The sequence below is a fragment of the Dendropsophus ebraccatus genome, chromosome 10 (assembly GCF_027789765.1).
Source record: "Dendropsophus ebraccatus isolate aDenEbr1 chromosome 10, aDenEbr1.pat, whole genome shotgun sequence".
NCBI classification, from domain to species: Eukaryota; Metazoa; Chordata; class Amphibia; order Anura; family Hylidae; genus Dendropsophus; species Dendropsophus ebraccatus.
The window spans coordinates 88933363-88956694 of record NC_091463.1 but is presented as its reverse complement, the minus strand read 5'-3'; the positions used below and the strand labels follow the sequence as shown (position 1 = coordinate 88956694).

The 23332-nt window shown below is 43.6% G+C and overlaps 2 protein-coding genes and 1 long non-coding RNA gene across 9 annotated transcripts in view; 1 reads left to right on the top strand and 2 right to left on the bottom strand.

Moving 5' to 3' along the window:
• Window positions 1-1525: 1525 nt before the first annotated feature.
• On the bottom strand, window positions 1526-8026 carry MRPS18B (mitochondrial ribosomal protein S18B). Of its 3 annotated transcripts, none has more exons than XM_069943809.1 (7): window positions 7934-8026; window positions 7039-7150; window positions 6176-6273; window positions 3829-3897; window positions 3662-3728; window positions 3532-3591; window positions 1526-1796 (listed from the first exon to the last, which is right to left on the bottom strand). In XM_069943809.1, exons 1-7 carry the CDS (start codon window positions 8009-8011, stop codon window positions 1594-1596), a joined length of 687 nt encoding a protein of 228 aa, XP_069799910.1. In that variant the 5' UTR covers window positions 8012-8026; the 3' UTR covers window positions 1526-1593. The 3 variants fall into 3 exon arrangements, with proteins under 3 accessions (XP_069799910.1, XP_069799911.1, XP_069799909.1); XM_069943810.1 differs by having other exon boundaries at window positions 7988-8026; XM_069943808.1 differs by lacking the exon at window positions 7934-8026 and adding an exon at window positions 7223-7351.
• Window positions 7427-23299, top strand: PPP1R10 (protein phosphatase 1 regulatory subunit 10). 5 transcript variants are annotated; one of them, XM_069943804.1, is made up of 20 exons: window positions 7427-7448; window positions 8373-8921; window positions 16842-16959; window positions 17040-17126; window positions 17647-17782; window positions 18461-18512; window positions 18610-18687; window positions 18818-18991; window positions 19078-19183; window positions 19585-19694; window positions 19804-19904; window positions 19992-20139; window positions 20235-20390; window positions 20493-20739; window positions 20852-20927; window positions 21179-21370; window positions 21492-21618; window positions 21973-22098; window positions 22443-22865; window positions 22972-23299. In XM_069943804.1, exons 3-20 carry the CDS (start codon window positions 16853-16855, stop codon window positions 23076-23078), a joined length of 2553 nt encoding a protein of 850 aa, XP_069799905.1. In that variant the 5' UTR covers window positions 7427-7448; window positions 8373-8921; window positions 16842-16852; the 3' UTR covers window positions 23079-23299. The 5 variants fall into 5 exon arrangements, with proteins under 5 accessions (XP_069799905.1, XP_069799904.1, XP_069799903.1 ...); XM_069943803.1 differs by lacking the exon at window positions 7427-7448 and adding an exon at window positions 7789-8184; XM_069943802.1 differs by lacking the exons at window positions 7427-7448; window positions 8373-8921 and adding an exon at window positions 10492-10667.
• LOC138766307 (uncharacterized) overlaps window positions 21737-23332 on the bottom strand; it is a 19940-nt gene continuing 18344 nt past the window's right edge. The window contains exon 4 of the long non-coding RNA XR_011358714.1: window positions 21737-23112. This is a non-coding gene — a long non-coding RNA (uncharacterized lncRNA). The remainder of the gene's footprint in view (window positions 23113-23332) is intronic.

Below are 23332 nucleotides of genomic sequence, written 5' to 3'. Positions count from 1 at the left end.
GGCAATATGGTTTGATCAAATTATATACTAACTACTGATGTTGGTTTTTAATGTAGCTGAGAAGCTTTAGTATCAACCATGGGTGTGATGTGCAGCCATTTCTGTGTTCTCCAGCCTTGTATACTTTAATGTATAGTTGAAGAATCGCAGAAATTCTGTTACATCCCTGTACACTGACATTGGCCAAATCCAGTGTTGGTATAAAGCGTATGGGGGTCTCCTGAGTCTCCACTGACCAATGTCGGTGGAGCTAGGGGTCAGCTATGATGGAATTTTACTGACACCTTTTGTTTTTAGAGAAAGAAGCCACTGCCAGAGCAGTTAAGCAGCATCTTAACCCTCCTCATAGAGAACACAGAAATGTTTGTGTATGGGTAAGACGGGAGAGACAACTGCAGTTGTATAGGAATCTTTAGACCCTGTACTATTGTCATGCTGCTGCTTTCTGCACTTGCCTGGCTTATTAATGGTAACCCAGGAACATGCAGGAGACAATACACACTCCTACTCTATGACACAGCATCCAGGGTTGTCACAGCACATTCTGCTGTAACCAAAACACTCATGTCTGCCTGCAAGCAAGATGCAATATTAGGTGATAGCCCTAAGGAGTATGGGTAGGAAATGCTGGGAATGCCAGAGATGCCTGCACCGCATCCTCACTACTACATGAATCACTATATATATATCTCAAGGCCCTATTACATGGAGTAATAACCGTCCGAATCAGGCTGATTATCGCTCCGTGTAATAGAGACAACGTTCAGTTGATGAAACTATCAGCTGATTATTTCTTTACATCCAGTCTACATCACTACGTGTAATGGCAATGCGTGGCCGACGGCTGGTGACTGTGTGAAAAAAAAGCTACTAAACCCCTACATACCTCTCCGCACCCTGACGTCCTACTAGCTTCAGGCCGTTCAGCTAATCACCGGGACTGCACCACTGCAGCTGATTGGCTGAGCGGCCTGTCACAGTGCAAGGAGAGGACCCAAGCTTGCAGGACGTCAGGGAGCGTGGAGAGGTATGTAGGGGTTTTTTTTTCACCAAGACAGCACGGATATCTCTAACAATGTCCATGCAGCCCTTGCTGCCCAATTATCAAGCAGTGTATGGACTGAGTAAGCCAATGCTGATATAGAAGATCAGCACTTGCTTACAGAAAGTGATTGGGCTGTGTAATAGGGCCTTAGCCTGTGCTCTCTTCCCCAATAGCCACGTGAATTAATTGCACTATTGGGTAAGCGGCCTAAGATGATGGTCACACAGGTTGCAATTTTACAGCAGTGTTTCCACTGGGACAACTCAGTACTGCAATGTGTGAACACCGCCTAAGGGCGCTATTACATGCGACACGAATATTGGCCAAACAAGCTGATCATACCCACATGCGGCCAATACCAGCCCGCCCCCCCCTATTCACCAATAGCCGTGGGTTGTTGCCAGGATTGTTGAGTAGATTACTGATGTACTTCCATCCTACTTAACACTGTATTATGGATTGGTTACACTAGGATGCCACTATTGGCAGACATCTTTATTCAATGTTACATACAGAAAATATAAAATAAGACTTAGACATGTGGCTCCTCATTGCTCCCCCATCATCTGCTTCCAGTAAGGCCTGTAGAGCTTCTGTAACTTTGCTACGTCATCTGGTGACGGCTCTTTCCACTCATACCAGGTATACCAAGGGCCGGGTGGGGCAGGAGGGGTCTGTGCTACCGCACCATGGTCCCTGGAGCAGTCTCCAAATGTTATGTCCTTGTGCGGGATCAGAACTTGTAAGTAACCTATAAATGAGAAGGATGAAGCAATCTATGTGTAGACCTTCACCAGTGCAGAGCTTAGTTTTTATCCCCCCTTTCCTAAACAGCACCACACCGGCCCATAGAGTGTGTCTGGTATTACAGGTCATCTCTATTAACGTAAATAGGACTAAGCTGCAACATATCCCGCTGGCAGGTGAGGTGCAGGTTTATCCATCATAACATATCTAAAGATCCCCAACTAAAAAGACAACGGGGGCTCCCTGAACTCCACTTTAAGCACATGCAGCCGCATTCAGAAGACTTTCCATTGAAGTCTATGGCAATACTGAACTGCAAATAAAAGAGGAGACCCTGTGCTTCTCAAGATTACTATAAAGATTAAAAAAAAGGATAGTATACCCAGAGTAATTCTCTAAAAGACACGTGACCATTTAGATATTGTGTAAGCGACTGTTAAAAAAATGAGACTTCAACAAAACACAAAGGGGATCATTTATCAAACTGGTGAAAAGTGAAACTGGCTCAGTTGCCCCTAGCAGCCAATCAGATTCCACTTCTCATTTTCCAAAGAGTCTGTGAGGAGTGAAAGGTGGGATCTGATTGGTTGCTTGGGGCAACTGAGCCAGTTCTACTTTACACCAGTTTGATAAATCTCCCCCTAAATCTAATAGAGGTGTAGATGGTCATTCTACTGTGGAATCATGCAATGCTATCCTTAAAGGGGTAGTGGGGCGGTAAAAAATTAAAAATTAAAAAATTATTCACATAACACACATTATAAAGTTATACTGGTTATACCGGCCGGCCCGAACACCTTTGATCTTCCCAAATGCCAGCCGCGTCATCAGCTGCTCAGCCGCGATTGGATGAGCATAACTGTGCTCGGCCAATCGTGGCTCAGTGGCTGCTGACGCGGCCGCATCATCAGCACTCGGGAAGATCGAAGGTGTTCGGGCCGCCCGGCCGAAGATGACGGACGCGTGTCGGCACGGATCAGGTATGTATAATGCACTACACTTCCGGGTTCACGTGCGGGGGTGGTGGGACACGGGGAAGGGGGCCATTCACAGACATAACATACATTACAAAGTTGTATAACATTGTAATGTGTGTTATTCTGTGAATAATTTTTTACCGCCGCACTACCCCTTTAAAGGGGTAGTGCGGCGCTAAGAAATTATTCACAAAATAACATTATTTCTTAGTGCCGCACTACCCCATTAAAGGGGTACTCCAGTGACAAAAAAAAAATCAGCTGTTGTCAAAGTACCAGAGATTTTTAAGTTTATAAGTTTTACTTATGTTAAAAAATCTCCAGTCCTGCAGGAATTGTATTCTTTCCAGCCTGACCCAGTACTCTCTGCTGCCACCTCTGTCCATGTCAGGAACTGTCCAGAGCAGGAGCGAATCCCCATAGAAAACCTCTCCTGCTCTGGACCGTTCCTGACATGGACAGAGGTGGCAGCAGAGAGCAGTGTTTCAGACTGGAAGAATACACCACTTCCTGCAGAACATACAGCAGCTGATAAGTTCTGGAAGACTGGAGATTTGTAAGTAGTAGTAAATTACAAATCTATATAACTTTCTAACACAGGACTATTTGAAAGAGAAAGTTTTGCTGGAGCGATTCACTTATACTGAGCTGCAAAAACGGAGTACGGTCCATGTTTTTCTAAGTCTGGATAACCCGTTTCCCATAATATATCTATCCTTCACACTACGGCGTCCATGAATTAGAGGTGACAGATCAGCTCACCATGGTCCTCGGCTTCTCTTATGGCCGTCACCAGCCTCTTGTGCTGCTTCATGCACACGCCTAGACAATAAATACACGGATTAGATACAGCAGCGTACGGCTATGAGTCAGGCTGTAGAGTGAGACAAACCTGTTCTGGTGGGGTCATAGATCACTCCTGTGTGCGGACAGATGAACTGCAGGAGTAACCTCACGTTCTGTGGGAACAGGATGAATCAGAGTGAAGGGAGGATCGGCCATTGTTATAGAGACAGGTCATACAGGAAGTCACCGCACCCGCTATAGGAGCCTACTCACCCGGTAATCCACACCAAGATTCTGGTCCCGGCAGATGGGGCAGGGATTCCCGGAAACTTTAGTTCCTCTCTGTAAGAGTCCAAAGTGCTTGTGTGAGGCCAAGCGGCAGCCAGACAGCCCACAAACAAGTGGCGTCATCTACAGATCTATTAGATAGTCTTTATGTTATGTCACAGACTCTGCATTAGCGCAGGTTTCCTGCAGGTTCCTAAAAGCTGATCCTTCTTTTTCCTGACATTATCTGTAAGGGTCCATTTACACAGAAAGATTATCTGCCAAAGATTTGAAGCCAAAGCCAGAAATGGATTTGAGAAGAGGAGAAATCTCAGGCTTTCCTTTATGACCTGATCTCTGTTTATAGTCTGTTTCTGGCTTTGGCTTCAAATCTTTGGCAGATAATCTTTCTGTGTAAATGGACCATTAGAGTCAGGAGGTCTTCCTGCACATTAGATGGTTGGCCGATTCCAGCGCACACTGGATGGTTGGACGACGCCACTGCGCGTTAGATGGTTAGACGACCCCACTGCGCGTTAGATGGTTGGACGACCCCACTGCGTGTTAGATGGTTGGACGACCCCACTGCGCGTTAGATGGTTGGACGACCCCACTGAAACTTTGGGTTTCGATAACTTTTCTCTTATGAATGTGGCCTTTTAGCATCTATAAAACGTGGATATAAGATGATCCTCCGCCTGCCAGTTATGTCTCCCACCGGCCGCCTGTTCTCCCCATACACAAGAATGTTTGCACGGCCAAGCGTTCCTGTGTGCTCTATCGGGAGGGGTAAGGGCCCTATAAACTAAACAATTATCGGCCATACTTGGCCAATTACCAGCCGCTACTGGCCCATAATTGTTTGGGGTAATAGCACCTTTTAAAAGGCCACGATCAGCCGACATGATCAAGATGTCGGCTGATCGTGGTCTTTCAACAAGTTAACAAATCCTGATCACGATATTGACAGTCTGCTTCACATCACGCCATGTAATAGGAGCAGGGGCAGCAGACTGCCACTATCTTCAATGGGCCACCATTGCAGCCCCTTCCTCCTCCCCTGAGCTGACAGGTCGGCCATCGCTTCCTCTTCTAGATCAGCGCTTCTCTAACTGTGAGGCTCCCCCTAGTTGTTGGGGAGCCCAGCTGATCTGCACAGTCCTTTTGCTATTTGCAAAAATCTCCATTTTAACAACATTATTCATTTATTTCATATTTGCTTTATTAGTATATAGAGCACTGGGAGACGGGTGAAAGGTAGCCCTAGCATTATTTTCAGCTTTTAAATGGACTTTCACCACAGATAATGAGGCCCCGGCATCCTCTTGGTCAGTCTGGTGAGGCCCCAACATCCTCTTGGTCAGTCTGGTGAGGCCCAGGCATTGCCTTGGTCTGTTGGGTGAGGTTCCAGTAGAAAAAGTTTGAGATACACCGGGCATGCCGACCCAAATACTACTGCAGACTTGTCGAAATCCCCTTCAACAGTTTTTTAACGCAATGGCCGGATAGATGATGTACTAATTGTGGAACAGGACTGTGGTACCGTATGTTCCCTCCCTAACCGGGTAGCCACTGGTGGGCATAAGGAGGCTTATTTTATATATATATATGCATAGAGGTATGAACCCCCCTTGTAGGGAGTAAAGATAGATGTACACGACACACAGTGAGAGCCACAGAAGTTTTATGTTTGGAAATTGGATCTATATGTTCTTCTACTATACGTGTTCTTTCCATATCTGACATGTAGTAATACCGACACGGGGTGTCAAGCAATTTGTAGGGTATGATACACCCGATAACATTTTCACATACATGTGTGTGTGTGTGGGGGGGGGGGGGGGGGGGGGGGGGGGAATTGTTTCCCTTGTTTCAAGTTTTGTAAGTTTGATTAGGAGGAAAATGTAGAAAATGGTGGTTACATTGCAGATGTTGCTCATTGCTTGTCCCATATATACAGCGCATTAGATACTGTATGTTACATACTTCACTTCGGTACGCCTTTGCACTAATATGTTGTCCAAAATTATGTACCTGATATGTATTGATTGTGTGACTGTACTGCAATGAAGGTGGTAATAAAAAAAATTATCTGATTTAAAAGAAAAAGTTTGAGAAGCACTGATCTAGAACGTACCGTGTAATGTGGCGTAAGCTGCAGCATGAGAGCTCTGACTGACGCTTATCTCTCTCTGAACAAAGGGGTCGGCCATGCTTTTCAATCACTGTCGACATCCTCTGTGTATGGGGACCCGGCCTATACATGGTCGTATACAGTAACAATGGTCTGTACATTACATACAGACCCTGCCATTACGGATAACAGATATTATTACGGCCCCCAGTGACTCACAATGCAGGTCTTCCGGGTTTTCTGTGGTGGGATCGATCCCTTGTGGTTCCTTCTGTAATCGGCCCAGACGGTTCTCTGTCCGTAACGTTCCAAGTACACTAGAAAGGAGACATGAGAAGATGTAAGATCACAGCCACTAATCCTTATAGTCGGACACACTAACCCTCACCCCTCCCCCATCTCTGAAAGCCGGAAGCTTCTATTGAAAAACAATGGAACAAAATCAGTGTATAATCCTCAAACTGTGTCTGTCCAGCTGTTACATAAACAACCCCCAGCATGCCCTGACAGCTGCAGGCTAGGAGAGTCAGGATATAATGCAGCAATCTGCAACCTGCGCCCTCCAGCAACTACAGCCACCAGCATGCCCTGACACACACAGGCTTAGGATAGTCAGCAATCTGAAATGTACAGACTACAACTACCAGAACTCCCTAGCCTGCCAGAAACTAGAAAATTCTTTGTATAATACATGAACTCAGGACATCTGGCCCTCCGTCTATGGAAAAACTACAAGTCCCATCATGCCCTGGTTGCTACAGGTTGTGAGAGCATGCTGGGGGTTGTAGTTCTCCCAAGTAGAGTCTAGAGCAGGGTTGGGGAACCTTCGGCCCTCCAGCTGTGGCAAAACTACAATTCCCATCATGCCTGGACAGCCGAAGCGAAGCTTCGGCTGTCCAGGCATGATGGGAATTGTAGTTTTGCCACAGCTAGAGGGCCGAAGGTTTCCCAACCCTGGTCTAGAGAGTCACAGGGTGAAATAAACATAATCAGACCTCCAGCTGCTTATAAAGAACAGGTGTGGCTGATAACAGAGAGCAGTAGCGGGCACGAGTGTACTGTCCCTTTAAGAGGCCGATTACCTTCGCTGTTCAGATACTCCCAGGGCTGCTCCTTATACCGAGACACCATATCAAACTCCTCCGGGGGGCTGCATAGTGATCGGACCCCGGGGGGCAGGGCAGATAGCGGGGCCTGCGGGGAGGACACACTGGGGTTACCGACCACTCATACGGATAATAACACAGACCACCCACCCGACCTTACCCTGCTCCACAGAAACCCCCTCACGCCGGTCACACACAATCTGCCCAAGGAGGCCGCCATCTTGGTGAGGGAAGGACTAAGCAGAAGGCAAGGGCACCTGCCAACCACCGTACTGTTTTTTTTCTCCTTGTCATTAAACTTTATTAACAAAATCCGCATTGACAATGGCGGCACGAGTGATCCCAACCTTCCCGACCAGACAGAGACAGATTCCCCTTTGCTGCATGTAGTGTTTTTTTTATATATATTTTCGCTATTGTATTATCTTTATTAACACTGTTTGTGGACATTGTTCGTTTTAGCCTCAAATCATTTTTTTTCTCAAAATCTCTTTCTCAGTGACGATGCCGCTTCATGCACATTTATATTACTAATATAACAGCCATGTATAGCACATTTGACAAGACATATAATTAATACGGGCCACGTGTGTGTTCTTTTTCCGGCTACAACAGGCGCCATGTTTCCGAAGGCCGCCCGTGCCGAGTCATTGGTTTCGGCCCACCCAAAATGGCGCCTAACTGACACCGTGTGAAGGTCGAAATCTCGCGCTCTAGTGAATCTGCAAAATAGGGCGTTGACGCCGTTACGTCACCCTCGGCAAAGAATCGCTTCATACGGATTAAATAACGATGTTTTATCCGGTTTTCCGCCGGTTTCACGCGCATAATAGAAGAAGGAAGATAATCTTATGGTTTGTTCGCGTGTTACGGTCTTAGAAAGGCTGTGGCGTCGAAGGTTCAGTCCGTGGGCGGGGTCACGCGCCTCAGAGGTTAACCGCTCTCTCATTGGCTGGATCCGTGACGTCAGCAGTCGCTGGCCCGTGTCTGAAATCTGCCGCGCTCTCCTAGCCAATCGCCTTCCTCATTTCGGCGTCGGCCTTTCCCCGCCCCCTGGTGATGTAACGAGCCTATATAAGCTCGAGTGCGTCACCGCCCCGCCATTCCAGACTTCGTCGTCAGGTATGTAGGTTCTAGAGACTGTATTTGGGTTTTGTGATTCCCCTCCCCCCTCATCGTGTCCTTTATCCCCTTCAGCCGCCATTTCGTGCTCTTGTTGTTCCCTGTTTGTTCAGACGCCATTATGTGCTCTTTTCCTGCCATGTTCTGTTTGCCTTGTACTTAATCTCCCTATTTTTTTCTCCTCACAGGTCCTCCACGAGTATTCTGGGTTTTCCACCACGCCACAGTGACTATGGACGATAGTTAAAGATTAATAACTAAAGAGACAGAAGCTTTCCGCCCCTCTCATTTTTGTTGGACGAGTCCGAAGATCACAATTTCTCGAGGAAGCCTCTTCATGACTTTTTCCCTTCCTCTCCCGATAGTTTTGTGCCACTTTTATTAAAAAAAAACCAAATCTTCCATCAAATCCACCATAGGGCGGTGTAGTATATAGAGTAACGTGGTAATAAACGCACTCTCCTGTCTTTCCATGTGAAAGATAACCAGAGTTCTCTATAGAAACACTTTTTTTGAGCAATTCCTTTAAGAAAAGGGGGAATACATTGGATATTTTCCAGCTTTGTGAATTGCTACGCCCTTTATAACATGGCGACCGCAGCATTTTTTGTGTGGTCATAAACCAGAGGCACATTGTCTACTTAAGGACACAAACCCCTCCCCCACCCCCTCCATTACTTTTTCCTTTTTTTTAGCCCTATACCTACGTACGAAGCACAGGAGGAGAATTTTGGATAGTAAGTGTTACTTTTTTCGACCGAATTTGGAAAAAACAACTTTTTTTTTCATATATAGCTATATATCCCTACCCACCTGAAAAACCTCTATTCCTCTCTTCGTAATAAGGCTTGATGAATCCTCAAATATTAGTATTATGGACTTGAGAGGCACAGTCTGAATCATTGAGGCAAGACTAAAGCTGCAGAGAACTTAAATAATTTTGCTCCATCCCGTGTATATAATTTTGGCATGCATCGTCACCGTCTCTAAGGTCTATACAATAGACGAGAAGCTATATAGTAATAGAGGTTGGATAAAAGCGGGCGTTTATGAGCCGCAGAGCTGTAGGTATATATAAACATATACATTTTTCTCTAGGATTATGAGCTCCCACACCAGAGATGAGGATGGGGAGCGGTGGTGGAAAGCTTCATCTCTGTGTGGGAGACAATACTCCGGAAAAGGGAAGTATGTAGGCGATTTACCTTGGATGAGGCAAACCCCTGAACCCTGAGAGATCCATGAGCAATCTGTACATAAAGATTGCAGGGAAAGACGCGCAGAAATGAACCTGAGGAGAAGTAGAGACGTTAATCAATGACACGGAAGGGCTAGTATTATGGACGATGAGCTATCACATCTATGGATGCCTCCAGCTTTTTTTTTTTTTCTTTTCCTCTTTATTCCCTTGCTCATTCGACTTGTGTTTTGGCTCTACCTCCATATTACTGTAGTTACTGTCATTTTGGTGTCCTCTAGGAATTAATATTTACACAGCAGTGGGTTCCAATTATTACTATTTTTTTGTTTCCGACTGGCAGCCGGGGCAAAAATGACCTAAGAGAATTGCATGCAATCTAGCAATAAAGATTGCCGACCTAAATCCCTGTGAGTGAGCATAGCCATCTAGTCCTGATGACTGTCTTAGGCCGTAGGAATACCATTTATAGGCTTGTTGTTCTATGTCATTACTTTACTGTATATCCCTTACATTCTTTTTTGGCATTTCATGATAATCCATTCTGAGTATTACCTGCTACAACACACATTTCATCTTAGCTGTGAATAGCCATATTATGATATATTATACTCTGTCTTTATAGTTTTAGTTTGTTTGCAGGGTGGCAGATTTGTTTTTGAATTATGGCCATAATTTCTGTAGATATTTATATATATATAGTATTATTTTTTTTAATTTGATATTGTATTTCACCTATTTTTTTTCTATCGTATTTTTTTTTGTTACTTTATATTTTTTTGCCTTCTGGAGCTGCAGTTCGTTTTCCTCTCAAGATGGCTGCCGTGCTTGTTGTTTTTAATCTCCAGCAAGTTCCAACAGCAAAATGGCTCCTGTCCCTGCTTTGTTTGTCAGCTCAGGCGGTGGACGGGTTGTGCTGCAGTGGGTTGGCCTCGTGATCCGCTTTAGGAACGCCCTCTTTTCTTCTACAAATGCCCTCTACTGGGCCAGACGGCAGAGGAGGATGATAGAGGAGGGGGGGGGAGCGAGGCGAGACAGTAAAAGTGTTGGGTCCTGCGACCGACATTATACTGCAAGCTAGTGCTGCCAGCAATACATTTATGTGATGTGGTTATAGTGAACATACTAATACTGCTTTGTATGACCCATACTGCACATTGACTGTATGATCCCTACTAATGACATTGTATTCTGTTGTAGCCAAAACTGAGCAACACAGTAGGTTTTTGTATGACGACTGGAAGTAAGATTTTTATATTTTTTTCTATACACCCTTGTACCTCAGGTATGTCGTAATATATAGAATTTTCGTTTGACGATGCAATCAGTATATTGAGTTGCGGTTTACTCTGCCAGTGCCGTATACATTATCTATAATCGGTGTAGCATTACTTATTACGTAGAAAACATGCGTAGACAGTAATTGTTAAAGACATTTCATTTCTATCTCCTACCTATTTCATCTGTCTATTTCCTATCTATTTCATATGTATCTGTCTCGTATCTTTAGTACATTGCCATTTGTAAATTTGGTAATGCATGGTTCACCTTTTTATATAATAGCTGTTTTTAGGTTATTGGTCTCACAATGAGGGATTTCTCCTCTCGGGGAGAGAAGTCGTGAACCATTTCGTGCCCATTGCAGATTTTTCTTGTAAATTGCATCAGATGAGGCTCCTGAGAAATAGAAACGTAGAAGATTGTCGGCAGAAAAAGATCAACTGGTCCATCTAGTCTGTCCGTATATTTACTTTCTTATTATCTTAGGATAGATAGATGTTTATTCCAGATAGGTTTATATTCACTTATTGTGAATTTTCCAACCACGTCTGCTGGAAGTCTGTTTCAAGCATCTACTACTCCTTCAGTAAAGTAATACTCTCTGATATTACTTCTGATCCGATTCCCCCCGAATAACCTCAGGTTGAGCCTCCTTGTTCTTCTAGTCCTAATTTAAGAAAAATAACGATTTACTTCTTTATTTGTGTGTCACTTCTGCCAGTGTTTGTCTTGTTAATATTTAGTACGGAGACTTTTAGCTCCTTGTAGGATAGTTTTTACTTTGCCATAAACATCGCCAGGAGACACGGGGTGAGTAACATGGAGCCAGTATTATAGCGCCTTTTGGTGTTGTGGCGGCCGTTTGAATGCTTTTTAGCATACAGACAACTCTAATGGATGATCCTTCAGATGACTGCAGCTCAAGTGTTGGTAAGAGATACCCCTGGTGTGTCTGTGCGTACGTATGAATGTGTGTGGACACGTGTGTATTCACATCTGTTACAATTGAAATCAAAACTTCTTTTTTTTTTTTCCTTCTTGACGCCCTTTATGCATCTCCCACATGTAGTAGCTCGGTAACCAGGAGTGGTACTGACACAGGCAGTCATGGAAAGCTGTGCATCTTTTCCTGTGTTTTGCACCCATTTCTAGATACTCGGCAAAATACTATGTGTGAAAGAAGCCATTAAAGGGCATATCCAGGCTTAGAACAACATGGCTGATTTCTTAAAGAAACAGCGCCTCTCTTGTCCTCAGGTTGTGCGTGGATTTGCAGCTCAGTTCCGTTGAAGTGAATTATAATACCGCACACATGTTTAGGACAGGGGTGGTGCTTTCAAGTAGCTGTGTTTTTTTTCTAATTTTGGATAACCTATCATCTAGTGGTTTTTGGGGGGTGGGATGCAAGCAAAGCCACGGCAGGTTTGGTTTTTTGTTTTTCGTTTTTTTAGCTTAAAGGGAACCTGTCACAATGAAAATGCTACTAAAGCTGTCAGCATCATGTTATAAAGCAGAAGGAGCTGAGCAGATTGATATATATCTTTGAGTAAATATTCTGTATAACTTGTAATTTATTGACTGAAATCTCTGATGTTTCCATACTAAAGAGTCCAGTCCATTGACACCGCCCACTGGACTCCTTATCAATATATGAGCAGGGATTCCGAAGTTATACAGAATCTTTTCCCACAAAGTTATATATCAATCTGCTCAGCTCTTCCTGCTCTGTAACATGATGGTGATAGATTAGATAGCATTGTCTTGGTGACAGGGTACGTGCACACTACGGAATCCACCCGTGCATAGAATGGAGTCTATGGCGTGGGGGCAGAAATGCACGCGGCCACCAGAGTCCGCAACCGGGTGCAAGCTGCGGAATCCTCAATGGGTTTTCTGTCATGACTCCGTAGTGTGCATGTACCCTAAGACAGGAGCGTGTCCAGCAGGGAGGAGAAATATTTGTTCATCTTTCATTCTTCTCATTTCATTTGAATCTACTTGTGGCTTTGGCTCTGACAAAATAAAAAAAAACTGCAGTGTTCTATAAAAGAAAAAAAAAGAATGGGGGGGAGCACCCCCCATTCACTCATCTCATATCAATTATTTCAGGATACAAAGGTGTGCTGACATAAACCACTATGGGCCCTTTAAGTGTCTAGAACTGGTGAACCGTAGTATGTGCATGGATGTTTCAGAACAAAAAAATAAATAAATCTATAGAACTTTCAGTTGCCTACAGCAACCAATCACAGCACAGTCAAGAATTCAAAAATCTGAGCTGCGATTGGTTGTTATGGGAGGCAATGGGAGTTATGATAGATGAGGCCCATAGTATCCATGTGGTAATGCCCCTTTAGGGCATTGGTGTCAAACTTGTGGTCCTCCCACTGTTGCAGAACTACAATTCCCATCATACCTGAAAAGCCAAAGTTTTTGTTGTACAGGCTTCATGGAATTTGTAGTTTTGAAACAGCTGGAGGGCGGCAAGTTTGACACCACTGCTATATGGAACATATTCATGAAAATTAAGTAACCAGAGCTTTGCCTCATTTTTTTTTCAAACCCTGGTTATATGAAATCTTTGCAATGATTGGTTATTATGGACAACAGACAAATTTACATATAGACAGGTTCATAAATGCCCACCTACCCAGTCACGGATAAATGGTAAAGACCAGAGATGAGCGAACCGGGTTCGAGTCGATCCGAAACCGAACGTTCGACATTTGATTAGCGGTGGCTGCTGAACTTGGATAAAGCTCTAAGGTTGTCTGGAAAACATGGATACAGCCAATGACAATATCCATGTTTTCCACATAGCCTTAGGGCTTTATCCAACTTCAGCAGCCACTGCTAATCAAATGCCGAAAGTTCGGGTTCGGATCGACTCGAGCATGCTCCAGGTTCGCTCATCTCTAGTAAGGACTCTATTACACCAGCAGGTTATCTGACAGGTTTTGTTGAGCTAAAGCCAGGAGTGAACTATAAATAGAGATAAGCGAACCTGGAGCATGCTCTAGTCGATCCGAACCCGAACTTTCAGCATTTGATTAGCGGTGGCTGCTGAAGTTGGATAAAGCCCTAAGGCTATGTGGAAATCATGGATATAGTCATTGGCTGTATCCATGTTTTCCAGACAACCTTAGAGCTTTATCCAAGTTCAGCAGCCGCAGCTAATCAAATACCGATCGGGTTCGGATGGACTCGAACCCGAACCCGGTTCGCTCATCTCTAACTATAAACAAAGAGCAGGTAATAAAGAAAGAACTGAGATTTCTCCTCTTTTCAAATCCATTCCTGGCTTTGGTTTAAAACAACCTCTCAGATAATTTGTTGGTTTAATAGGGCCCTAAGGAGCTTGACTGCTGATCACTGGCTGTGTCTGGTATTGCAGCTCTTGCTCCATTCAATAGAGCTAAAGTGCACTACCAGCCTCGGCCCATTGGCCAGAGTGGTGCTGTGCTTGGGGAGGGGGTTGAGCATTCCACATGCCAGTGCAAATGGCAAAATTGCTCTAAAAAATACTTGCGCAACCTCTGTCTTTAATCAAAAAAAGTTGCACAAAGACAGGGCTTGTGTAAAACTTATGCACAATGTCACGACTCTGTGCTGATAACCTCCCGTCCTCCTCACTTCTAACCACATACAACCCCAGTGAGCACATGGATGACACTTAGGGTGCGTTTACACAGGCAGATTTATCTGACAGATTTTGGAAGCCAAAGCCAGGAATGGATTTGAAAAGCGGAGAAATCTCAGTCTTTCTTTTATGACCCGTTCCCTGTTTATGGTCCGTTCCTGTATTTGGCTTCAAAAATTTGTCAGATAAATCTGCCTGTGTAAACGCACCATTACTGTGTGCGAATGGCTCATGTGCTGCTATATATGAAGTCGTATGAGCTTTGCACACAGTCCTGATGTCATCCACTTGTCATAAGTAATTTGAAGGATCTATCGCATTACTTCAATAGCAGATACAAAATCATTACAAAAAGTTAGGGGCATGGGGGGTGACTTCTGTTTGCTATGTATATACAGTAGTTGTGTGTATGAGAGTTGACTTTTGGTGTGTGTGTATGTATATGTGTGCTCAGCTGCATCTCTGCAGGGAAACAGTCTAGGAGCAGCGTGTCTATCAGTGAGGGTAGAGGAGGAGACTTACATCCAGCAGTATAAAGACTCTCTGTCTCCCCCTACCACACAATAGTGGAAGAGCAGGATGTTTAGTGTCAACATGTATGACGCAAGCAGTGTAGAGCCTGAGGCCAGGTCTCTGCTCGCAGCCTGCAGGAAGGGTATGGCTGAGGAACAGAAGCAAGTTATATAACTTTTTTTTTTTTTTTTTAATTTTAGTATATTTTCCCCTCTTCTACTTCATTGTATCTCTCTCATATATAAGGATAAAAAAAATGTCCATGACAATAATTGTAGAAACTCCACATAACACTGACTTGACGTTCTCTGCAGCTTTATGAACTACTAGCCTCAACGATCCTAAACTGTGACCCGAATCTGAGATAAATCTGAAGTAATCCGCTCTCTAATCGGTGTCATTCAGCTCTGTGATTGGACATCCTGCTTTCGATGAGATCCCTAAGCTTCGGGGCTTGATCACATTTCAGCTCTATATTAAGTTGTTGTTTTTTCTCCCCCCGAAAATGGGATTGGATCCAACTTTTCTGGAAAGGAAGGTTCTCCGTCTACCATCTGCTGGCGTTGAATCACGAAAGGCAATATGGAGCTGAGATGGACAAGCCCAGGGTCGTACAAGGATCCCTTGAAAGTTTGGAAGTGTTCTCGAACTTTTGTTTAAAAAAAAAAAAAAAAAAAGTTTGCCCTCCTGGTTTTCTTCTGCCACCAACGTTTCTCACATTCATGATAAAGACTGAGATGATCATTCTATAATAACTATCTGTAATGTCTTCTCAAGTGCATGCTTATCGGCTTGTAAAATATATACACGTCTATAATAGGTGGATAGTATGGTATATACTGACTGTGGGGGATCAGCCATTTCTATAATAATAGCCGGACATGTAGCCAAAAAGCGAATTGTTACAGAACCAGTGACACGTGACAGGAGCTGGCGGCAGGACTAGATTCACACCTCATTCTCAAGTGCTGCCAGCGTATACACTGTGACCCTCCTGTCGTATAGACAGTGACACTCGCCTGACGTATACGCTGTAAATATTTGGAATGCAAATCAATTGTATTGAAAATAGGTTTTCAGTACAGCTGTATGCAAAAGAAAACATCCATTTTACGCTTTAAATGGCCGAATATAAACTCCAAACCTCATATGGATCCGGCCTTAATCCTGCCATACTGCCAGCCTAACATGGAGATTATGCTCCTTATGTCTTACAGCTGTCAAGTAGTTATAACATGTTCCCTCATATAGCTCTCATATCCCTTTGACCCTAATTATATAAGAAGTGGCGTTCTAGCTAGTCAGGATATATATGTATGTAAGAAATATACCTTACTGAAAAGTTAATGAACCATATATTGGGGACTTAAAGGTTGTCCTCCATGAATCACTATGTAACATAGTATAATCTGGCATCATTGGGGCTACTGCTCTATCCATGAGTAATGTCTTTACTGCCCAGGATGGGATCTGATCCGATCCTGTGAGATCAGGAAAACCCTAGAGCAGGGGTGTCAAACTTGAGGCACTCCAGTCATTGCAAGACTACAATTCCCATCATGCCTGGACAACCAAAGCTTTGGCTGTTAATGCATGATGGGAATTGTAGTTTTGCAACAGCTGGAGGGCAGAGGGTTTGACACCAGTGGTCTAGAGAGGCTTTCCTAATCTCACAGGACATGATCTGATCTCATTTATAGCTCTGCATATATGTCACCAATGTGGAGCTGCAATACAACAAAGTGCATAAACCATTACACAGTCTTCCTATACTGGTTCATATGTTACCCCCCCCCCCCCCCAAAGCTAGCAATGCTAAACCACTACCATGATGTAGGTGTCTTGACACCAGTAATGGGGAAGCCTCTATTCACCTTCCTACTAAGATGTCAAATGTCAACCCAGTAGAGTTCAAAGGTGGAGTCCTACATTATTGAATCCATTATTAATGTTTTTATCCAAATCTGAACTAGTCTACCTGAGCCAATCAGTAAATTAATGCCCCTGTTTCCTTTATTATTCTAGCTGCTAACAATATGGGGTCCGGACCTATAGACCCCCTTGAACTCCTGAAGGGGCTAGACTGTTTCCTTGGGCAAGAAGGAGAAGTGAAAGCTGTGGATGCAATGACCAAAATTTACAAGTAGGTGAATCAAGCGTCATCTCTTTACCTTGGTTTTCTGTACTTCCTCTGTTTCTAACAATTCTATGTGTTCTCCTCAGCTTGATGAAAGAATCTAAGAAGATGGTGAGCCGATGCATCTACCTGAACATTATCCTTCAGACGCAAGCCCCTGAAATCCTCTCTAAGTAAGTGAACCGCTTCTTAACCATTCAGACTTGTAGTGTGTTTGAGTAGTTTTTGAGTTTTTATTTTTGTATATGCATAAGCTTACATTACTCTGAACAGTAAACCGCAAATATACAGCTTTACATATAAATGTAACACACGTTCTTCAATAAAGGTGAATTATTACCCATGTGTGCTGATTCCTATACTGTTCATAAATATTAGGATTTATATTAGCTTTAATACCAGGCATGGCCCACAGACAGGAGCAGTGAAGACGCTTTACATTCATTTTCTGTTCTCAAGCAATTCTCTAACCTTCCCAGAAACCGAATTGTCTCCCCCTAGGCTGAAATCTAGTTAGTCCTCTTACTACTCCCATGCTAATTACATTATCTTCTACATTAAGTCTATGTGTTACCATTAGAACAAATAACCTGACTGTAAACAATGTAGAGTACAGGATAGACACAGGGTAGAGTACAGGATAGAAAGGATAGACTGTGTAACTGAACCCTTTGCTTGATGTTCCACTTTTAGGTTTATTCGTGTTGGCGGATACAAGTTACTGAATAATTGGCTGACCTATGCCCGCACCAACAACAACAGCCCCCTACTGCACCAGATCCTCCTCACACTGCAGCACTTACCTCTGACCGTGGACCACCTAAAGCTGGTAAATATACAAGCAGGATCAATGCGGATTTATAGAAAACAAATGAATGAAGACATTTCTGCGGCTGTTCGAGACATGTTTGGAACTGGCTTTCAGTCACAGAAATTTCTGCAATAAATCTTTCATGTGTGAATTTACAGTAAGGCGAGAGAGGAGAATTGCTTTAGGGTCAGGCTAAACGTTCCAGTAATGGGTAAAATGTTATACACTCTATTAGCCACAGGAAGAGTCCAGTTAATAACTTGGTGGAGAGCTTAATGGAAACCATCAGCAGGTTAGACGAATCGAACCTGCTGATAGCTCCCTATTGTGGACAGGGCGCTGATGAAAGTATAATTGTATCTTACCGTTATCCTCGGCACTATTTTATTGCAGTTTGTAGTTTAATCTTGTGTCTTGTAAGGCATTTTGGAGCACTGGGCGCGGAGCTACTGTCCCCAGAGCACCAATCCAGCCCACTCCACTGATAATAATTAGAAGGGGTGGGCCGGCGGGGGGAGGTTTGGTGCTCTGTGGGCAGTACCCCCAGCTGTTGTGAGCTTTAGCTAAGGGTACTAAACAAGTACTCTATCCGTTCCAAAAAGGGTAAAGTGAAAACTAGGTGCTACTGTATGTGATTGTACTAGTCCGTTTTGTTGAGATTGTGTATTTAACATTTCTCTTGCTTTATCTCTACAGAATAACACAGCAAAATTAGTCAAGCAGCTCAGCAAAACCAGTGAGGATGAAGGTAAGATATCATGTAAACATATGCTATGCGGCCACAGTGTTCTATATTGTATTGTATTAAAGAATAAAGATGTAAATCGATTTCATTTGTTTTTCAGAGCTTCGGAAGTTAGCGGGGGTTTTGGTCAGTGACTGGATGACTGTTATCCGAACCCAAAGCAACCTCCTACCTCCAGGTAAGATGAAATGGCTTTCTGCCACTCCAGGATTCAGTTGATCTGAGGATATGAGATAAACTATATGAGAATCCGGTGCTCTTCCCCCTAATTTACACAATGTCCTCTTCCCCTAATATTACACAAACAGAAAAGGAGAAGAAGAAAAAGAAAGAAGATCCAAAAGTGCGATCACCCATTGCTGATAAATCTGCTGAGGCTAAAGCTGAATCTCGAGTTGAAGATCAAAGCGATAAGAATAAAAAAGAAAAACCAAAGATGCAGCGCACTACAGCCCCAAGTCACGCGAAGTTCAGATCTACTGGTGGGTGACTCTCTATGGGCAACTAGGTTTTTCTCCCCCCAATGAGTACATTTAGGTTTGACATTTTTCCCCCCCCCCACTGACAGGTCTTGAAGTTGAAGCTCCTTCTCCTGCCCCAGCCAAGAAGCCAGCAGCAACAATTCCAGTTATTTCTGACAAATACTTGAAACCAGTCCCAGTAAAGAGGCAGGGGTAAGCAAGATGGCTAAGTAGAGTTCTTGAAGGACCTGTCCAGTTTCACTTTTCACAGACAACCTGTTGATTTGCATAGACACTGCTATATTATATTTCCCCTATGGTGGTGCTGCACTCCAGTGCTAGGTTTCCCCACATATTACAGCTAACCACTAGAGGGAGCAATTTACCAGCTTATTGTCATGTGGAGATCACCTTCAAGGTGCCCAGTTAGGCTCAGCCTGACTTTCTATGGAGGAGTTGGGAAGGATAGCTGCTGACAGCGGTCTTTGAATGACCATCTTTTATTCTTGTATAGTAAAGTGCTGATATTCAAGAGTATTCACATTTTACACTTGTTTCATGTGGATGCTTTCTAACAGCATATGGCTCACTGACCTCTTGTATTATCCCATCAGATCTGTACCCTCTGCTACCGATGCTGCTCCTGCTGAGAAAAAGTACAAACCTCTTAATACTACACCAAATGCTGCCAAAGAAATCAAAGTCAAGATCATCCCCCCTCAACGTATGTATCCAGCCTTGATAGTTTTCTCATATTTACACCATGTCTATGTAATTGTCCTATCTTATAATGTTGTTGCCCTCAAATAATGAATTGCATTCTCTTTCTCCAGCCATGGAGAGTTTAGGTTTTCTGGATGCCCTGAATTCAGCCCCTGTTCCCGGAATAAAGATCAAAAAGAAGAAGAAAGCTGTTTCTCCCACTAGTAATAAGGTTAGTTGGTGAAGTTTCTACACCCAGTTGATGCACAGTTATTATGTCTTATCTGTGTCTAAAGTGTACTACTACTTCTACTTGCAGTCCAGTCCGTTTGACAGCAAGTCTCCAGGAGACGCAACCACTGTGAGCAAGCCGTCTTCTCCTGATCCAGAGCCACCAGCTGAAGGAATGGAAGTGGAGAGACCTGGGACTCCTGTTCCTGCTGTAGAACTTCCAGAGCCCATGGAAAGTAAGGCCTTGTCCTGCAGATTTCTTATTATATGCTCAATGTCTCCATCTTTCTAGGCCTGTAGCTAATCTTATGTATGTGTTGTTTTTTTTTAGCCTCTGCTCCTGCACCTGCATCAACAGAAGTGAAGCCCAGTGAACCAGAAGTCCCTCTGCTGACAAAGAAGGGAAAGAAGAGGAAAAACGTAAGCTGGCCGGATGAAAGCCGCCTGCGGGAGTACTTCTACTTTGAGCTGGATGAAACAGAGAGAGGTACAGTAATAACTGCTGCACTCTAATGAATCCTTATAACTGTATATCAGCATACCTGGTCTACTCTGTATTCACTAATAATACTATATATTTTATTTACAGTCAATGTAAATAAGATCAAGGACTTCGGTGAAGCTGCTAAACGGGAAATGCTAATGGACCGCCGTGCTTTCCAAAATGCCAGGCGGCTTAGTCACGATGCTATGGAAGAAGTTGTACCATGGCAGCCACCCCGACCACTGTTACTTCCAGGTGCACTTGTACAAATGGGCAGCAACAGCACTGAGAAGCACACCCAAGCCGAGCGAGAGATGGGTATCCTGCAGGAAATCTTCCTCTCCAAAGAAAGGTACGTACGATTCCAGCTTTTTAAATTTTATACGTGTTGGGGAGCATAATAGTGAAATAACCCCAGTATGTGTAAATGGAAGTTTTAATATATTTTATCTTGCACCCCACAGTGTTCCTGACACGCCACATGAGCCAGACCCAGAGCCTTATGAACCTTCACCTCCCAAGCTCATACCACTGGATGAGGTACTTTCTGAACAGATTTGTCATCACTTCTCCCTTTTACAGACATATTCTAATCCTATTTGATAACATCCCCTCCTAACTGGCCTTGATATGCTCATACCTTACAATATCTTTATAAGGTTTTATGTTGGGGCTGGTGTTTTTGATATTTTTGTTTTTGAACCATAAATGCAGCTTTTCTACTTTTTTAGTGATTTTAACACACTGGCTCATTTACATATTTATATTTACCTATTTTAATTCTTCCTTAGGATTGTTCCATGGATGATGGATCATATATTGAGCCGATGGACCAAAGTGGGGCTTCTCAATCTCCTGATTTGTCGGGTGGTGCGAAATTGCCTCCTGTGCTTGCTAACTTAATGGGCAGCATGGGTGGTACTACGAAGGCTCAGTCTAGTCCCTTGCCAGACACGATGCAGGAGATCCTGACCTCCATAATGGTAAGAATATATTTGATGTGATATATCTATGCCATTTAGGGACATTAGCACCAGGCACTGTTTCCACAAATTATTTTTAGCACTTTGTTTTTGAGTGACATTTTCTTGTATTCTTTTACAGAGCGCCCAGGGCAACGCAAAGACAGAGGATTTGATGAAACAGCCTGATTTCTCCGACAAAATCAAACAACTACTTGGATCACTACAAAATCAGACGCAGAATCAGAACCAGCCACCACCAGGACCTTGTAAGTCTTACAAAGTTGCATTTGATTAATAAATATCAAAACTTATTACTCGTTACATTGTACATATACATGTCAATACACAAATGACAGTGTCAATACACAATATGACAGTGTCATATTGAAGGCAGCATGCTATAGAACAAGAGGAAGAGGAGCACAGCGGATTGATATGTAGTTTTGTGTACGAAGTTTTAGGATAACTATTAAATTATTCAAGAATATTTCTGCTTATTCTGGCCTAAGTCAATTTGGCGGTCCAAACTAGTGATTGACATCTGTGTGTAAAGGCTCCTATACACTTTTGAGTGTACGTTCACAAGTACTCAGACTAACGTATCGTTTTATTTTCAATAGCTGGACCAGGAATGCCAGGACCAATGCCATCCAACAATGGTTTTCCGCCACCAGTACCAAAAAATCCACAGCAGCCACCCCCACCTCAGCATTTTCCACCCCCTGGACCTGGTGGACCATTCCCAGGTAGAGTTGTGGGTTTTTGTTTTAAGTTACAATGACTGAATATATTTTTCAGATCTTAAGAAAATTGATGGCTTACCCTTAGGATTAGACCATCATTATAAGATGACTCCCAGTATCCAGTGTGATAAGCTCTTTGAAGGAGTTACAGTAATGTCTTGTCCAAGTGAAGTGGACAGTGATGCAGTACCTTGAGGCTGAACCTGAGGCTGCACAAGTGCTGCTATTTCAGACAGCTGATCACTGGAGATGTCAGGCCCTTGGCAATATGATATTGATGGCCTATTCTTTGTATCATAATTTACATGGGACATCTGAGGTACTCAAAATATGACTTTATTTTATAGGGCCTCACGGACCCCCTGGTGGTCCAAGGATGATGGGACCACCACCTCCCCGGGATGGCTATTGGGAACCCCCACCTAATGACTTAAGAGGTGAACATCATGACATGGGGGGAAGAGGTAGAATGAGAGGAGAAAGAGGACATCCCCCTCCTCCTCCATTCCACAGAAATAGAGGTGGACGAGGAGGTGACCCAGGATACCGAGGGAGAGGTGGAAGAGGTGGTGAAAGGGGGCCTCCTGGTAGAGGAAGAGATGGACCTCATGGAATGGAACATAGAGGTTATGGGGGAGAACACAGGGGACACGGTGGAGAACACAGGGGACACGGTGGAGAACACAGGGGACACGGTGGAGAACACAGAGGTCATGGTGGAGAACACAGAGGTCATGGTGGAGAACACAGAGGTCATGGACATGGTGGAGGTAAGTTCTGAAGCTACTGTAGTGATTTTGCAGTATTAGTTCCTTAACACTTTGTAGCGGCCTGATATTAATGTCCCATTCCAAAATCATTTTCTTCTGTTTTCAGATATGTCTCTTCGCCCTGTCTGTCGGCACTTCATGATGAAAGGAAATTGCCGTTATGAAAATGGCTGTGCCTTCTACCATCCCGGCATCAACGGCCCCCCTCTATAGTTATCTTCCAAAGACCATTTTAATCAGTGTTTTCCTGGAAGAAAGCGAACAAGTGACTTTGAGAATTCTTGTTGGATTTTCTTTTTTTATTATGGCTTCTGTGAGGCCTCAAACCTTTCCCTCACGAGGAATAGATCTGAGGAAAGAGCAGCTAGTTCCATCTGCCTCACATTACCTTTTGACTTTACTTGAATAACATTAAATAACAAAAAACTAACAAAGCGCCTAAAACCATGCACAGGGTGATCTTGGGA

What these genes read in the sequence shown, in the direction of transcription:
- PPP1R10 (XM_069943802.1), top strand. Translation starts at nt 10,613, where the DNA reads ATGACGACTGGAAGTAAGATTTTTATATTTTTTTCTATACACCCTTGT. An exon ending in TATACACCCTTGTACCTCAG is followed by an intron (nt 10,668 to 16,841) that starts GTATGTCGTAAT and finishes TTATTATTCTAG; the next exon opens with CTGCTAACAATATGGGGTCC. An exon ending in CCGTGGACCACCTAAAGCTG is followed by an intron (nt 17,783 to 18,460) that starts GTAAATATACAA and finishes TTATCTCTACAG; the next exon opens with AATAACACAGCAAAATTAGT.
- MRPS18B (XM_069943809.1), bottom strand. Translation starts at nt 8,011, where the DNA reads ATGAGAGAGCGGTTAACCTCTGAGGCGCGTGACCCCGCCCACGGACTG. An exon ending in GGAGTATCTGAACAGCGAAG is followed by an intron (nt 6,274 to 7,038) that starts GTAATCGGCCTC and finishes TCTCCTTTCTAG; the next exon opens with TGTACTTGGAACGTTACGGA. An exon ending in CTATGACCCCACCAGAACAG is followed by an intron (nt 3,592 to 3,661) that starts GTTTGTCTCACT and finishes TTTATTGTCTAG; the next exon opens with GCGTGTGCATGAAGCAGCAC.